The 16,760-nt window shown below is 50.8% G+C and overlaps 3 protein-coding genes across 3 annotated transcripts; 2 read left to right on the forward strand and 1 right to left on the reverse strand.

Annotated features, from left to right (window-relative positions):
* Nucleotides 1–3,838: 3,838 nt before the first annotated feature.
* LAJ45_09797 (uncharacterized protein) lies at nucleotides 3,839–6,244 on the forward strand (the record flags this gene model as incomplete). Its single annotated transcript, XM_046119336.1, has 5 exons — nucleotides 3,839–3,958; nucleotides 4,117–4,219; nucleotides 4,291–4,533; nucleotides 4,598–5,639; nucleotides 5,695–6,244. The coding sequence occupies 5 exons, from the start codon at nucleotides 3,839–3,841 to the stop codon at nucleotides 6,242–6,244; spliced, it is 2,058 nt and encodes a 685-aa protein (XP_045967411.1).
* A 1,316-nt stretch (nucleotides 6,245–7,560) lies between these two features.
* LAJ45_09798 (uncharacterized protein) lies at nucleotides 7,561–11,211 on the forward strand (the record flags this gene model as incomplete). The annotated part of the gene is made up of 2 exons (XM_046119337.1): nucleotides 7,561–10,248; nucleotides 10,324–11,211. 2 exons carry the CDS (start codon nucleotides 7,561–7,563, stop codon nucleotides 11,209–11,211), a joined length of 3,576 nt encoding a protein of 1,191 aa, XP_045967412.1.
* A 1,535-nt stretch (nucleotides 11,212–12,746) lies between these two features.
* On the reverse strand, nucleotides 12,747–14,097 carry LAJ45_09799 (uncharacterized protein; the record flags this gene model as incomplete). The annotated part of the gene is made up of 3 exons (XM_046119338.1): nucleotides 12,747–12,819; nucleotides 12,891–13,914; nucleotides 13,971–14,097. The coding sequence occupies 3 exons, from the start codon at nucleotides 14,095–14,097 to the stop codon at nucleotides 12,747–12,749; spliced, it is 1,224 nt and encodes a 407-aa protein (XP_045967413.1).
* Nucleotides 14,098–16,760: the final 2,663 nt, after the last annotated feature.

Consider the following 16,760-nt stretch of genomic DNA (forward strand, 5'->3'; position numbering starts at 1 on the left):
TTAGTTTGCGTTCTTTAGATTCCCTTCATATAGCTGACTATCCCTTCCAATAGAGAGTGTCTGTTCGTTTATTGGTCGGGCGCTTGGTTGATCTGGTACTCTATATCTAGCTTCAGGTCTTCCTTCCTTTATGAAGGTTTACTAATGTACCTCTGTTACTTACGTACAGAGACAATTGTTTATACCCGAGCTGTGTTTGTTCGTATTGTTTGTCAGTAGCTACGTCCACCTAGTATGCTTAAATTTGTTCATATATCTCTTTGTTCACGTATTTACCTGCAAGATCCGGATCCATGACTAGCACTGTGTGCAACCCAGTACTAGAAAAACGCGGATGTGACCTAGGCCATTAGATCAGGGGTATTAATGAATAGTAATGCGCCTACGGCCGGTACCGACGATAACCGCGATGTAATCAATTAATATTTTATTTAGGCTGGAAGACGACCCTCAAGTGAGATAAACATATTGAAACTTGCGATTTTTGGCACTCTTTTATATACACGTAATTGAATTTATGGCAATTGACAAGCTCAGGGTTTATAGGAGAGAATCAGAGCATTCCGTAAAGCCACAGCTGGGCCGGGCCGCCCGAGAGGAGATTTCTATCTCAACAGACTTTTCCCATTAGATATTACGCCTGCCTCATGGAGTAGAATACTGTAGCTACTGTCGACCTCGTATAATTCAAAATATTTACCTTCCTACTTAAGTCAGGCTGATTAGTTGACTCAATTCATCCCCGGCAGGATCTGATGTGCTAGGGATCGACACATAATAGAATTTCTTTTGGGCAAGAAGGAATTTCATTCTCGAAAGCTTATAAAGTTTCCTTGAATAAAGCTTAAGTCTTAAAGACTCAGAGTTTGGTCATGCATATAATCGTATAGCGTTCATTTTCATGACCAATACTGCAGGGTATTAAAACTATACTCTTGATAAGGTTTCTTCATGTATCGCATGGACATTCCACCAGAAATTTCAGTTGACTATGACGCTTACTTGCTAAGACTCCGTTCGGTTGACGTTTAATTGGTTGCAATCCATGGATTGAATAAAAAAAACACCTCTAGAGGTGATTATTTTATCGAGCCCAACCAATCTATGGATTTTTGTGTCAACCGAACAGACCCTAAATGTCAGGACTAGAAGGCTGTTGATAATATCTTGTACGACAGGACGTTGCTGCCCTGCAGCTCTTCATGTCTGAGGCTCAAAATGACGTCCAAATCCAGGATATACGTAGTGATACATAATCTACGACACTTTGTTCAAAAGCCCAATAATGCCCTGGTACGTACGGTCTTTGACCCGGATCCTCTTTTTTTGCCAAGAAACAACTCGTATCCAGACATGCAGATTGGTAACCATCATTTGACCAAGCCCACGCCAGCCCTCGCGATTAATTCAGAGATTCCCAGCCGGAAACAGCCTACAAGTTGTTAAGTTGAAAGAGATTTAGGCCAGTAGATCTTGATCCTCGTTCTACAAAGCTTTGTGATTCATCACATGCAAAGCTGATCCCAAAGCATATCAGTCATACTAATTGAGACGAAACCATTGGAAGGGTATATGTCTGCAGTCAAAAGATAAATGCCAATTATTCAACCCCGCGTGGGAGATTTGATTAACTAAGAGCATACATGTAGTTACACATATCGCCTTGAAGTACCTGCTCTGGAACACGGGTTAATTCGTTCACGAGGACGACAGGTTACAACATGTACCTACAAATTGTGGGTCGAAGGGAATGTATCACTACATGTACCTATCTTCTTATCGATAAGTTCTCAAATATATGTATCAAGCCTAGCGCCCCGCTTTCAGCCGTTTGGCTGTTAATAAAGCATTGATAAAATCTGATATTATTAAGAGAGTTAGAGTCATGTTGCCTCTCTATGTGAATTAGGAGCACGAGATGTAATAGATTTCATAAATGCTTGCAGGTGACGTGTCGGTTTCCCAGAAACATGCAGTATTTACGAGCAGACCGTTAAGTTCCACAGCGAGTATTTCTCAGTCTGCCGAGGATCAGCCTTGATTGACCCATTGATGTCCGCCAACACCATAGCCCTAGACAGCTCGTGGAGAAAGAGGAGGTAAACATATTTGAGTTCCAGTATCCACCTGCTGGCGTGCGCATCCTTTGAGGGATTTTTTCCATCGTATGTAGCAAATATCAGCACTCACTCGCTACAAGGCGCCGCCGGAAGTTACCCTGACTTTCTACCAGAGGCCTCTACTCTAATCCTTCCAATTCGCGTTAGGAGGACATATTATTTGAATCTGGCCTGACGTCGTATGCGATGTGAATTAGAACTGCACCATCGACTGTTTGATCTTTACTGTCACACTTTCCTACTTCAGCCTATTTTCACGACAAAGGCAATTGGTGCGCTCTTCGGCAACTCTGCGTCTAATCAGTGCGATGCATGAGCATGAAGAAAGAAAGATAAAAAGCCTTATTTGATAACAGCAAAGAGTCAGGTCTTGAGAGCACTATATGAATGAGCAGTGCTTGTCGGAATGTGAACCAACCCATAGGTACTCGCAGATTACAATTCCTTCTTTCTCTCTCAGTTTGATGTTCTGCAAGCAAATACTGTTTCGAAAGGTGGGACGATCCCACTTTGCCGCGTGGACATTCCACTCCGACTACCTCCAGGGTCCACTCTAGGAACATCTTGTGTCGTACCGCTTGATTGGTGAAGCTTACAATTATGTTCTGGTTTGGGTAGAGTACTCTCTACCTTCGAACGTAACTGCCCGAACACTCTGCCCTTCTTACGCCTACAGCACGCGGCATCGGGCCGCCGCCTCGCTACCTCACAGTGCTCTAAAACACAAGACTTACCTTTTTTCTTCTCCAGAGTAGTTTCATATGCAAGTCGCTAATGTGAAGAGTTGGGGCGTGGTACCTACTCATGTATGTACCTGTGCAAGCATTACCATTGCCGAGTGGTCAGGAACAAAGCTGGGCATGCTGTTCCTGGATTGGTAGTCCTTCGTAGCCAGCTGTGGGATAGACGCCCACCTATCAGATTCTCGTTCAATCACTTCTCGTGATAGATTGAGCTTTGAGGATCCAGTCATAGCCGAACGAATTGCACAAGGACAGAAGACACAGGGCTGAGAGTGTGGTTGCATGTGAAAACGTGGGGAAATCGAGATGAAATAATAATTCGATAGCAAGATCGATGGGAGGATTGAAGGATGTATCAGTTTTCGTGATAAAGAGCCAAGATATAACAGAGGCGAAAGTGGTTGTCTGATTGGAGTATCATGTTGGATGCTAGCTGATACTATCGTTATGCTGCACCAGGGGGGACATGGTAGAACGGTAAATAAACAGAAGTTCTAGGAACTGATCCCCACGATAGTGTCTCGAGGCATAAAGGCAATCAAGTGCATCGGTGATGTAGCACAGTTCTTGCCCCCGTTATGCTCTGCGTCCCTCTGCCAGTGTATGCACACAATTTATTCGCCTCAAAAGTAACCCTTTGCACCGCACCGATCTTCTGCTCTGAAACCCCCGAACCTTGCTACCTTACTGCCACCACAGCAACCAACCACTACAAACCTCATCCTCAACCACAACCAACTCACGACCCAAGCTCCCACCAAATAAACCTACCGTTTGTCAACGACTCATAAGTGGATTTGATTTATTTCCTACGAAACCGAGAATTCTCATAATTTCACAACAGAGGAATTGGTGCTCTTCTACTAGCTCTTTTGTTCACTCCAACCTTTGTCTCATTGCCCTCTCCACCAACGTCGTCGACAAAGATCTCCTGTTCACCGACTCCCAGACGACTTTCAGCGCAAAGGAAACGAGATGAAGGCAGTTCCACTCACCATTCACTGGCACGAACACAACCAGCCTATTTATAGTGCTCACTTTGAGCCAAACGGCAAAGGAAGGCTTGCAACTGCGGGTGGAGACAACAATGTTCGCGTATGTTTGATCTACACCTCTTTGTCCCGTTTTTTTCTTTCCCACCTCAGGATCCCGTCCCAATTTTATTTTATTTTTATTTTTGAGGGAGATTGGGAGAGAAAAATCGAAAGAAAAAAAGAAAAAAAAATTCCAGGTCTGATGTGTGGATTGAGTAGTTGTGGAAAATCCAAGGCGAAGGCGACGAAAAGAAGGCTGTCTACCTGAGTACACTCGCCAAACACAACCAGGCTGTCAATGTTGTTCGTTTCTGCCCTCGAGGTTTGTGCACCCTTCGGCTATTGCAACGCCTTCCCCGTGGAATTGGTTGAGACTGACTTCTTGTGACACAGGCGAGATGATAGCGTCCGCTGGAGACGACGGGAACATTATTCTTTGGGTTCCAGCAGAACCAACACACCGCGCGGGCCCGGGATTTGGAGAAGATGATCTCGAGGATAAGGAGACGTGGAGATTGAAGCACATGTGCAGATCCATGGGTTCGGAAATCTACGACCTTGCGTGGTCACCAGATGGGATGTTCTTCATTACTGGGAGCATGGACAATGTTGCTCGAGTTTGGAATGCGCAGACAGGTATGGTTTGGCCCGCTATCAGTGATCACGGTTGAAGGAAGCTGACAAACCACGCAATTTCCAGGGCAAATGGTTCGACAAATTGCCGAGCACAATCACTATGTCCAAGGCGTTGCCTGGGACCCACTGAACGAGTTTGTTGCGACTCAGAGCTCAGACCGCTCAGTGCACATTTACACACTAAAGTCCAAAGATGGACAATTCTCCCTCTCACAGCACGGGAAGCTTTCGAGAATGGACCTGCCCCCACGGAGACGGGTGTCCTCGAGCAGCCCCGCCCCGCCGGATTTCCAGAGGGGGAGGGAGTTTGATATGGGATCGGCAATTGCAATTGCGTCGCCTGCCCCGTCTACCCCCGGGACACCAACTGGATTTTCTCTCCCGATGAACCCGCCTATTCTTGCTGCTAGCAGGCGGAGCTCCTTCAGTTCTTCACCCTCAATGCGCCGCTCCACATCGCCTTCCCCGGCTTTGCCCTTGCCTGCTGTCAAACCTATGGACTTTTCGCCAAAGGTTCACGGCCTAGGGGTCAAGAACGCAAACATATACTACAATGAGACATTGACGTCTTTCTTCCGTAGACTGACCTTTACTCCCGATGGGAGTCTTCTCCTAACCCCGGCCGGACAGTACAAGACGTCCAATCCAACAGCCGGTGATGGCGTGAAGAACCCCGATGAGGTTATCAACACTGTATATATCTATACCCGGGCTGGGCTGAACAAGCCGCCAATTGCACATCTGCCAGGTCACAAGAAGCCTTCAATTGCGGTGAAGTGCTCACCGGTATTCTACACATACCGGAAGGCGCCAGCTACCACGAAGCACATAACCGTAGACACATCATCCGACATGGACTCGATCCCGTTGTTGCCCCCACCCGCAGTAGCCGCCCAGGAGCCCACTTCAACCCCCGGATCACAGTCCGGCAACTCGGATTCGCCATCCTCGTCGGGGACGCCTACAAACTCGGCATTCTCACTCCCGTATAGGATTGTGTATGCCGTTGCGACACAGGATGCGGTTTTGATATATGACACCCAGCAGCAGACGCCGCTTTGCATTGTCAGCAACCTGCATTATGCGGCGTTCACCGATCTTACATGGTTTGTCATCTCTCCCTTCGGGGTGTGCTTGATTCATGCTAATTTGGCAATTTAGGTCACCTGACGGCAATACTTTACTCATGACGTCGACGGATGGGTTCTGTTCTGTAGTTGTGTTTTCGCCAGGGGAGCTCGGAGAGAAGTATACTGGGCCCATCCCCACGGCGGCGCCAACCCCTCCCTCTTCCACACCCACCAACCCGACCTCGACACCATCGTCCTCTAAGGTTTCCTCGACACCCACGCTCCCTCCATCCCCTGCGCCCCCAGTCCGCCAGCCCAACTCGCCGACCAGGTCTTCATCGGCGTCGTCAGTGACAACGCTGAGCTCACTAGCTAGTGCCATCAACAATCCGACTCCAACCGTCGGAAGCCTCCCGAGCGTTTCGGTCGCCGGAGTGCCAATGACTACACCCCCGCAGACCCCGCTCAGTGCCACCGGCGGGAGTGTTTTAGGGAAGAGAGATGAACATACGGCTGCAACAAAGACGGAGGAGGCGTCGGACGTAGCTACAGGCGGGGACAAGAAGCGGAGGAGGATTGCGCCCACGCTTATTACGGTGGACACAGGTTCGAAGGCGGAGAAGACGCCGAATAAGGAGTAATTGGGGTGGTAATGAGAGAGAGAGAAGGGGAGAAAGGGGGGTTACTCATTTATTCTTAGGACATAAAAATTGTGATAGTATTCATTTTTTTTCGTGCGGTATCTTGATTTTATTTTTCTTCTGGCTTTGGTGTTTTTGGGATATTTGTTCTTTAGGTTACAGTAGTCTCTCATTTTTTATTATAGTTAGTTGGTTGTTCTGAATCTTCTTGTTTAGCTATCTATTATTATTTAGGTGGGAGGGGGAATCGACACTAGGGTTTGGGGGAGGGGGGGCATTAACTTGCGTTTTTCGCTTTTTTTTTTTTACTCGTATGAGTCGGATTCTTCTTTCTTTCCTTCTTTTTTATATTCTGTTGCTGTAATTTTTTTGTTTGTGGCCCGGGAAAGGAGATTGGTTTGAGAGTATGATATGATATCGATAGCCGGTAGGATAGGATAGGATAGGGTAGGATAGGGAATGGATTTCTTTTTCGTTTTCGTTTTCGTTTTCTTTTTCCTTTTCGTTTTAGTAATTCAGACTACTAGTAGTGAGTGCAATTGATCAGAGTATGATGGATGGCGGGCGCGGCGGCGGGTGATGAGTTAGTGAGGTAGGTAGGATACAGATACAGATATATTATTTACATAGGCGGTAGACTGTCGATACTCTAGCACTGTACGGTACAATTGGTTATGTGTGGGGGGGGGGTGTGTGAATATCAGTTCTGGGTAGATAGAAGTACATACATGTAGCTGTAGAGAGCTCTCCTCGGGTTGGGGTGGTTGGTCTTGGCACTCGCTGCTAAGCATGGATGAGGGCCAAGATCTCTTTATCTCTCCCGCCCTTTGCTGCGGCTGCACAAAGAACGTAAACAAACAAGACAAAAGACAAGGGTCGAGAGCAAGACGGCCATTCCTCGAACAACACCGCGGACACGCACGACTCTGCACATCTGAGACCGGAGACACAGACACAGGCACAGACACAGACACACGCAGACACACACACACACACACACACACACACACACACACGTGGGCTGCATCGACAACAAGGACGAGCTTCAATCCCAGAGACCTCTCTCTCTGACTCCTGAAGTGGAAGAAGAAGAAGAGGAAGAAGAAGAAGAAGAAGAAAGAGCAGAAGAAGAAAGAGCAGAACCATCTTCACCACCAGTCTGCAGCAGCATCTTCACAGCTACTACGACTAACACACAGCAGCAGCATCTCTAGCACACACCGACACCTCACTCGTACCTTACCAGAACATCCCACCACCACCACCACCACCACCACCAGCATCATCACACCCCCCACCCCCCCACCACCGCCAGCATGTCTGGCCCCCCGCGCCCCGGCGTCCGCAAAACAGCGGCAACAAACCTCCAACGCGCCGCCGCCTCCCGCCCCACCTCCCGCGCCGCCGGCCTCATGACAGCCCACCAAATCTCAATCACCAACGCGCGCATGGGCGCGCCCCCCAACCTCCCGCAACCCACCAACTCCTCCACCGCCGTACCCCCCTCCCCTGCCGGATCAACCATCTCCACCACCTCCCGCCGCTCGCCCACGCGAAAGACAGCCCGCCAGATCGCGGCAGAGGCCGCACAGGCGCTGCACGACGAGCAGCACAACTCGGAGACAAACATCAATGTTGTTGTGCGCTGCCGCGGGCGCTCCGAGCGCGAGATCCGCGAGAGTAGTGTTGTGGTGGTGTCGACGCCCGGCGGCCTGCGCGGCCGCGAGATCGCGCTGAGTATGGGCCCGCTGGCGCTGAGTAATAAGACGTACAGCTTTGATCGGGTGTTTGGGCCCGAGGCGGACCAGACGATGATCTACGACGATGTGGTGGCGCCGATGCTGGACGAGATGCTGATGGGGTTCAATTGTACCATCTTTGCGTATGGGCAGACGGGCACGGGGAAGACGTACACCATGACGGGGGACATGGCGGATAATTTTGGGAGCTACTCGGATACGGCGGGCATCATCCCGCGTGCGCTGTATCAGCTGTTTGCCAAGCTGGGCGGCGCGGACGAGAAGGATAATAGTGTAAAGTGCTCGTTTATCGAGCTGTATAATGAGGAGCTGAGGGACCTGCTGGCGGCGGATGATAATGCGAAGGTGAAGATCTTTGAGGACTCGACGAGGAAGGGCGCAATCGTGATACAGGGAATGGAGGAGTCGTTCATAAAGTCTGCCGAGGACGGCGTCCGCCTGCTCCAGGACGGATCCCACAAGCGCCAGGTCGCGGCGACAAAGTGTAACGATCTCTCGTCGAGATCGCACACCGTCTTCACAATCACGGTGCATGTCAAGGTCATGGGCGAGGACGGCGAGGACATGCTGCGCACGGGGAAGCTCAACCTGGTGGATCTGGCGGGGTCGGAGAACATTGGCCGCTCGGGCGCGGAGAATAAGCGCGCCCGCGAGGCGGGGATGATTAACCAGAGCTTGCTGACGCTCGGGCGGGTGATCAATGCGCTCGTCGACAAGTCGCCGCACATCCCGTACCGCGAGTCGAAGCTCACGCGGCTGCTGCAGGACTCGCTGGGCGGGCGCACAAAGACGTGCATCATCGCCACCATCTCGCCGGCGAAGTGTAATCTCGAGGAGACGATGAGTACGCTCGACTATGCGGCGCGCGCAAAGGATATCAGGAATAAGCCGCAGATGAACCAGATGCTGACCAAGAAGGCGCTGATCCGCGAGTATGTGCTTGAGATTGAGAAGCTCAAGGGGGACCTGCATGCGACGAGGCAGAAGAATGGCGTGTTTTTGACGAGCGAGAGTTATCAGGAGATGACGGAGGAGAGCGAGAGCCGCCGCATCCTGAATGAGGAGCAGCAGCGCAAGATCGAGGTCATGGAGAATAGCCTCAAGAACACGCGCGAGCAGTTTGAGAGCAACATGCGCATGTTTGTGGCACTGAAGAAGGACCACGAGAGTACGAATCGGGTGCTGGAGGAGACGAAGGGCAGCCTGGAGAAGACGGAGCTTCACCTTGAGAGTACGCAGCGCGACCTCGCCGACGAGACTGTGCTCCGCATCGCGCACGAAAACACGGAGCAGAAGCTCGACCGCGTCGGACGCACGCTCATCACCACCCTCGGCGAGACCGTCAAAGACGTTGCGGGGCTACACGGGAAGATTCGCCGAATGGCGGACCTGGAGGTCACCAACCACGGCACATGGCAGCGGTCGTCGGGCGCCGTCGTGGCTACCACCGAGCTGGTCGAGAGCGAGCTGGCCGTGTTTACGGGCGAGCAGCAGCGCCTGGCAGAGTATGTCACGGACCGGCTGGCGCAGTTTGCCGAGGTTGGGATCGCGAAGCTGGATGATGCGTACAGCCACATCGAGAACCGGCTCGAGGGCTTTAATGGCGGCGAGGCGGCGCTGGCGGCGGAGATGCACAGGGCGAAGGAGGAGATGAATGCGGTGCTGGAGGAGATTAAGGTGCTGAGGGAGGAGGTGAAGACGCGGGTAGGAGAGGGCTTGAAGGGACTGAATGATGCGGCGGAGCGGATCGCGGCGGAGGTGGTCGAGGACCTGGCAAAGTTCGGGACGATGCTGCATGAGTCGTATGCGCAGCTGGGCCGCGAGTTTAGGGTGCTGTTTGATGAGGCGCAGAAGAGCGTGGTGGCGCAGAAGGCGGAGGTGGAGAAGATGCGGGTGCAGCTTGTTGCGGCGACGGCGGCGAGCACGAGCGCGACGAGGAAGGCGCAGGAGGATATGGATGCCATCTTGAAGGATGAGCGCGAGAAGGCGGCGAAGGAGCGGGAGGCGCTGATTTCGCAGTTATCCAGATTGATTAATGGCGCGGCGGAGCAGCAGGATAAGAGGCTTACCGCGCGCATACAGCGGGTGCAGAGCGATGTGGCGGCGGTGCAGGAGGAGCTCGAGGCGGCGACGAAGGAGTATAAGGAGGGCATGGACGAGTGGACGGGCAATGAGGAGAAGTTTATTGAGAATCTCAATGGGAAGAAGGAGGGGCTTAAGACGCGGCTGCAGGTGGATTGGCAGGTATGTATCATTACCTGCAACATGATCATTATCCCCTTTATCACCCCCCAAAACTAACCAACCTTCCCTTCACAGGCCGCAGAAGCCCAAAACGCCGCAATCCAAAGCACCACGGCCGCCATCCACGCCGAATCCGTCTCCCTCGTCGGCACCCAAGTCCACAACATCAGCACGCAACTCGCCTCCCTCGACGGCTTCGTCACGCGCGCCCGCGCCGCCAACGAGTCGCACCACACGCAGCTCTCCAGCACCCTGCAGACCCTCGTGGCCTCCGTGCGCGACACGTGCACGGCCGTCGGCACAAAGCTCGCCGAGGTCAAGGAGGACACGGAGATCTTTGCCGACGACTTTAACGCACACACCGCGGCGCTCGGGAAGGCGCTTGATCCTGTCGAGGCAGTCATTCTGCCGGCGCTCTCGGACCTGCGGAGGTCCGTGGTGAGGGCGCCGATGAAGGAGTATTGCCCGACGGGCGCGACGCCGAGGAAGAGGGAGTATGAGTATCCGGTTGTGTTGCCGCGGACGGCGCCGAGGGAGGTGGTGCTGGCGGGGGGCGACGGCGGGGAGGATGAGGTGATGGTGGATGAGGGGGAGGAGGAGGATGAGGTGTCGCCGTTGACGACGCCGACGGCGGCGGTGTTTCCGGGGACGGGGCTGGTGGGGGGGAGGACGCCGTTGGGCGAGAAGGAGGTGTGTACGCCGAATAAGACGGTCGGGAAGGTGTCGGGGATACCGGGCGCGCGGAAGATCTTTGGGAATGGGCGTGGGATGGGGGGCGATGCGGCGGGGGATGAGGAGGCGGATGGGTATGATGAGGAGGATGGACCGCCGCCGAAGAGGACGAGGAGTCAGAGTGCGAAGTTGGGTGTTGTGAAGGGCGGGTATAGCGCGGGTGTGGGCGGGATGCAGGTGAATAGGAGTGCGAGTGGGGGTGATGTGGTGGGCAAGAAACGGTCGAGGTAGGGCCGCTGGGTGCGTTAATGGGTTTTGGGATCGGAGTTGGTTTCTCTTTTTTTTTTTTTTGAGTGTTTGAGTAGGTTTTTTTTTTGCTCTTTTTTTAAATGTGCTGTAATTGGGGTTTGGATTCCTTTCTTGATTTCTGGCTTGCTTGCTTGCTTTTGCGCTATGTAGCTATTTTTTCTGTCCTCTGTTCTTCTGGTTGTTCTTCTTCTCTTCTTCTGGCTCTCTCTCTCTATATTATTTCTCCATCCGCGGATCGGAATGTTCTCTCTCGAATTATACTTTCCTCTTATTTTATATCATCCATCCATCTACCACCAGCCTCTTTCTTCGCTCTTATCCCGCCTTGGCTATACTATACTTTTTTTTTATACTTCCTTTTCTTTTGTTGCTGTATATATTTATCTACAACCTTTAGTTATTAGTAGCCGGCTGGGTAGCTGCCCGGCTAGGTTGGATTACTCCGGAAGCCGCGGGGGGGGGGGGGGGGTGGCTATGGGGGAGGGGGTCTATTACATGTAGCTAGTAGTAGAAGGGCTTTAGTTATTATCTTAGAGGGAGGGAATATATGGGATATTCATCATGGACCTTTTTTTTTTTTTTTGCTGTTAGTGATGAGGATGGGGATGTGTAGATATAAAAGAGAGAACGGACAATTCTTGTAGTGGCCAGGGTTAGGGTTTCGTCATGTATCATCACTCGGATTACGGGTCATTTAGCTCACCAGAGCTCCCCTCGATTCGATCCTAGCTACCTCCAACCCCCCACGCTAGCTCGTATATAGCGAGGTGAAAGCAGGAGTTTAAAGGTAAGATACAATATTATACTACATGTATAGTAACGCGATACCTATGCCTACAGGCGGCCTGCATAGTTTTCAAGACACGCTGTGGGGCATGTTGGCGGAATAGGTGTCAAGACACTTTATAATAGTAGTTTGTTGAGTATATGTGCTAGTTTTGAGACGCTATAAAGGAAAGCTGCAGAATGAGCCCACTTGGTTATATTATCTTCTTTCGTTCGAGCAGTCCTGAGCTATCTTTCCTGCGAACACGGATCTTGAGATCTCTCATTATCTTCCTTATCTCCATTATTTGATCTCTACCATCCGTTCCAGCGCCCATACATTCTACCCTGAAGCTTCGTTAGAATAGGTGTAGCGGTAACTTGTCTGCCAAACACCAGTCGGTTTTTACGAAATATCTAAAATTGGTTTATACACTTTCCGCGGACACTTTTGTGGCATGCGGTATCTACTTGTATGAAGGGACTTTTTTTAGACCTAGTTTAAACCACAGATTTATCTCTTATCTAAACCTAGCTTTGAGAATGTTTTTTACTTGATATAATTCGTATTCTCTTTGTGTTTTGATCTTGGTAGTACATAATGATAGTGGATATTTAGAGCAAGGAAATGGAGAAGAATACAAGGCATCCAAACGAAGCGCTAGAAACGGGCACAAAATTCTGAAGGGAGGGGCTGTAGGCTCTCCCGAATACTCATACACCCTTGCAAGGCTTCCTGGACCTTCCAGCTCTCACCACTCCGAATCTTCTTCGTACTTCGCCCCAACTCCGTACGCCTCAGCAGTGTTAGTATCAGTATCAGATCTAAAATCGAAAACTTAGTTAGCAAAAAAAATTCCATATAGCAGAGAGAAAAGAAGAAAGCGAAAACGTACACAACCACCTTCTTTCTCCGTCCCCTTTCACGTTTCACCTCCTGGTCGACAAGTTTTCCATCAAAGGGAACGAGTACGTTCCGGCCAATGTGTGAAGGAGTTGTCTTTCTTGGGCGGCCACGCTTCTTGGGAAATTGGACTGGAGCCAGGTCTTCTTTAGCGGTGGCCTCGGGGGATGAAGCGGTGTTGTTCCGACGGCCGCGCTTTGGAGCGGGGGCTTCTTCCTCCTCGTCATCCTCCTCCTGCTTGAGATCTGCTACGACAAGATTGTCGGCCGCCGGCACGATGTTCTTTCTTGGGTGGCCAGCCCGGCCACGCTTCTTGGGAGCCTGGACTGGGGTGAAGTCTTCCTCAACGCTGTCCTTGGGGGATGAGGCGATTTTATACAAACGGCCGCACTTTGGAGTAGGGGCATCTTCTTCTTCTTCTTCTTCTTCTTCTTCTTCCTCCTCCTGCTTGAGATCCGACACGACAAGAGTCTCGCCCGGTACAGCGTTCTTTCTTGGGCGGCCGCGTCTACGGGCCGGCTGGACGGGAGCAGCATCCTCCGAACCCGACTCGAGGAGCGCCTCGGAGTAGAGAGTACGCCGGTACTGGCGGTCAGACCTCGGGACGTAAGTCTCGTAAGCGTCCTCTAGCTCTGCGGCGGTGAGAGAAGGCTCGGTATACGAGACTTGAGTTCTTGTTGTGCGGGCACCTCTCCGCACAGGCTGCACTGGCGCAGCGGCTTCTTGCACCTCTTTTTTCACGATGGTAGTGGGAGCGTCACGGGCCGGGCGGCCGCGTCTCCGGACCGGTAGGTCTAGGGTGAGATCCTCCGAGTCGGGGAGACAACTAGCCATAGAGTCGAGCGCTCCGCTTGGATGTTGGTGAGTCTGAGCCGCAGGAAGGTAAGGCTCAAGCGTAGGATGAGGAGGAGGGCCTGGAGCTGCCACGTGCATTGGCAGAGGGGGAACCTCTAGAAATTTTCCAGTGGTAGGATCGGGGTAGAAAGCACCGAACTCAGGCCCAGAGCCAGAGGGGGCTGCAGAGACTTCTCTAGGGGATCTGAGCTCGGATGGGAGGGGGGCATGGAGATACGGTCGAGTAATATGGTGAGAGAGTTGATGACGGCAGGGTGGAAGAGCTTGTCTACGACGTCACGGACTTGTTGGATGGCGAGGGAGTGCCCGTACCTGAGGCCGGCTTGGTATTGCACGTTGGCCATTTTGGAGGATGGAGGGACCTGGGGGTTTGATGATAGTGTTGGGGTGGAGGGAAGGAAGAGGTGGGGTGGTGGGGTGGTGGGGTGGTGAAGAGATAGGAAGGTGGGGGGTAGAAAGTTGAGGAGGTAAAGAGGTAAGGAGTTAGGGAGTTGTGGAGTTGTTTGGGAGAGAAGGAAGGACGGTGAGAGATAGGTTGGTGGGTGCCAAGACGCGAGTGATAATCAATGTCGCAAGGGGGCTCCAGCTCGACATCTTTGACCTTTGTTCTTGTCTATTATTGAAGTTCCCTAGAGCTATATACAATGAAGAGCCTCGAGGATGATAAAAATGATCCCAGAGAATGAATGGTGATGTTTGATTGAGAGAAAAGGTGTGTTTTCTCGGATTTTGTCCCCACCAGGCGGCGTATTAAGAGCCAAAGAGCCCGCTCGAGGCTTTGGTCTTGTGTTTTTGCGTCACTGCTCTTGTATACTATCGAAGATAGTTATCTAGATCTTCGTGGGCCATACCACCTCGAGTCAAAACTATAGTCTACCCAGATAGTACTTCGAAGAAAGACATCGACACAGTACCTGTGCTCTCAACTCATTTTCTTTTGCCTGAGAAGCTAACCGTGGCGTAGGAGACTCAAGAGGCAATATGATTAGTGTGGTCAACCAGAGTGTTCGAGGCGAGGTTGGAGAGTATCTTCGAGGTGCTTCGTCCCCGTTGACTTCTGTTCTTGTCTGTCCTCGACGTCCAACAACGTTGCCCTCGAGGTACCCTCAAGAATGATTCCGGGAGGGCAAAGAGCAGTATTCATTTCGATTAGAAACCATATCCTATCCTCAAGCTCATCTGGCCGGGGCAGATTAAGCATATAATATACCAAAAATTGTGCTCGGGGTTCCTCGAGGCTGCTTGTCCTTTTAGACTATTACCCTTGCATATCATCGAGGACATGTCCTCGGAGCAAGGACATAAGGACATAGCTATATGGGCCCATTGTGGCCTGTACTATAACTATATGTAGAACATCAAAATCATCTTCGTACTAACCAGGCTTGCGAGAACCATCACAATCAATCACGCCCCAATCCCGTATATTTTATACAATCTGGCTCACTTCTGGATATTGGGTTGAAGTGAATCAGTTGTGTTTTTGATTCTAGGAGCTACAACAAGCAATGATCAAAGAACTATTTTCTGTTATATATTCCTGCATGATTGGCCTGGACAAAACACATAACGAATAGGCAGAGATAATTATGATAAACACATGAGCAACCTTGACACTGCAGTGTTGCTTAACCGTTAAATCCATTAACCTTGGCAATCCAGCGCCAAGGATCGTGTTCACGATAATTTTCCTCATATGGCCACAGCCAAGATCAATACTTATCTAGACACTTCAAGTGAAAATTTTCACGGCCAAGATAATGGTTTAGCCAGTTAGTTACAAACCAGATTATCGCAGCCAAGCCCCATTCTCCAAGAAATGATTTCACCGACCCACCCATGAATAAAAGGGCAAGAGTTTCCTCCCCTTTCAGTCTTCTTTCTTCTTTTCTCCTTGTGGTGGGTCTAGTTTCTATGGCCGATGAAGTAGGGAGTTGGTACCTTGGGCCTCCATCCTGAAAAAAATGTAGGCTACATCTGCCTGCCACCCCCTTTGGTTTTGGTCCTGGGTCCTTGGGGACAATTGGGTGACTAAAAACCGGGGGAATCATCTTTTGGCTGGATAGCGAGGAGCTGGTTCCATACCAACTTTAGGGTTTTTTGTTTATATTGTGGGTCTTTGGATTTTTGTGGGCTTTTGGTTTTCTGTGGGCTTTTTTGGGATTTTGGGATTTTGGATTTTGGGTTCTTGGGTTCTTTTGTTCTTGTATTCTTGTACTCTTGTGCTCTTGTGCTCTTGTGCTCTTGTGCTCTTGTGTTCTTGTGTTCTTGTGTTCTTGTGTTCTTGTGTTCTTGTGTTCTTGGGTTCTTGGGTTCTTGGGTTTCTGGTTTTGGTTTGTGGTTTGTGGTTTTGGTTTTTGGTTTTTGGTTTTTGGTTTGTGGTTTGTGGTTTGTGGTTTGTGGTTTTGAGTTCTGGGTTTTGGTTCGTGAGCTTTTAGCTCTTTTTTCCTTTGGATCGTGGGTTCTTTCTTTGGGCCTGTGGCGTTCGACTCCTCTCTTGTGCAGTGGATCTCTAGCTCTTCTCGCTGTTCCTTTTCGCTTCTGTCTTGTGGGCTCGTTCTCTTTGGCTTGTTCCGGTTTTCTCGTGAGCTGGCTGAAGTTCCTTTAGTTCTTGGTTCCTTTGGCTCGTGGGTCTTCTTTGCTTTCTCTTCCTCCTCTGGCACCGTAGGCCCGACACTGGACTCCTGGTAGCATACGAGGACCTCAGTGTTAATCTACGTGGCTTTTTGTTTCCTGTTCCACTCCTCTGTTTGTTCGGGGAAGCCCCGTCTTAGTGTTAACCTGCGTGGCCTCGTGTTCCTTGTCCTTTTCCTCTTTGCACCCGTAAGGATCCTAAGTCCGCTTCCTGTCTTGTAAAATGAAATACACTGCGCTCCTAACAAGTGTTCAAAGATAGCTGTGCCCGTTTGGGTGAGATCGTTCCCTATTTATGCAGGTCGTCTCACCAGTTACTTCCTCGAAGGCGAGGAGAGGCTAATGGAGAATTAAACATTCACGTCCCCTTTGG

This window comes from Morchella importuna (genome assembly GCF_003444635.1).
Source record: "Morchella importuna strain M04M26 chromosome Unknown Morimp01GS039, whole genome shotgun sequence".
Taxonomy (NCBI): Eukaryota; Fungi; Ascomycota; class Pezizomycetes; order Pezizales; family Morchellaceae; genus Morchella; species Morchella importuna.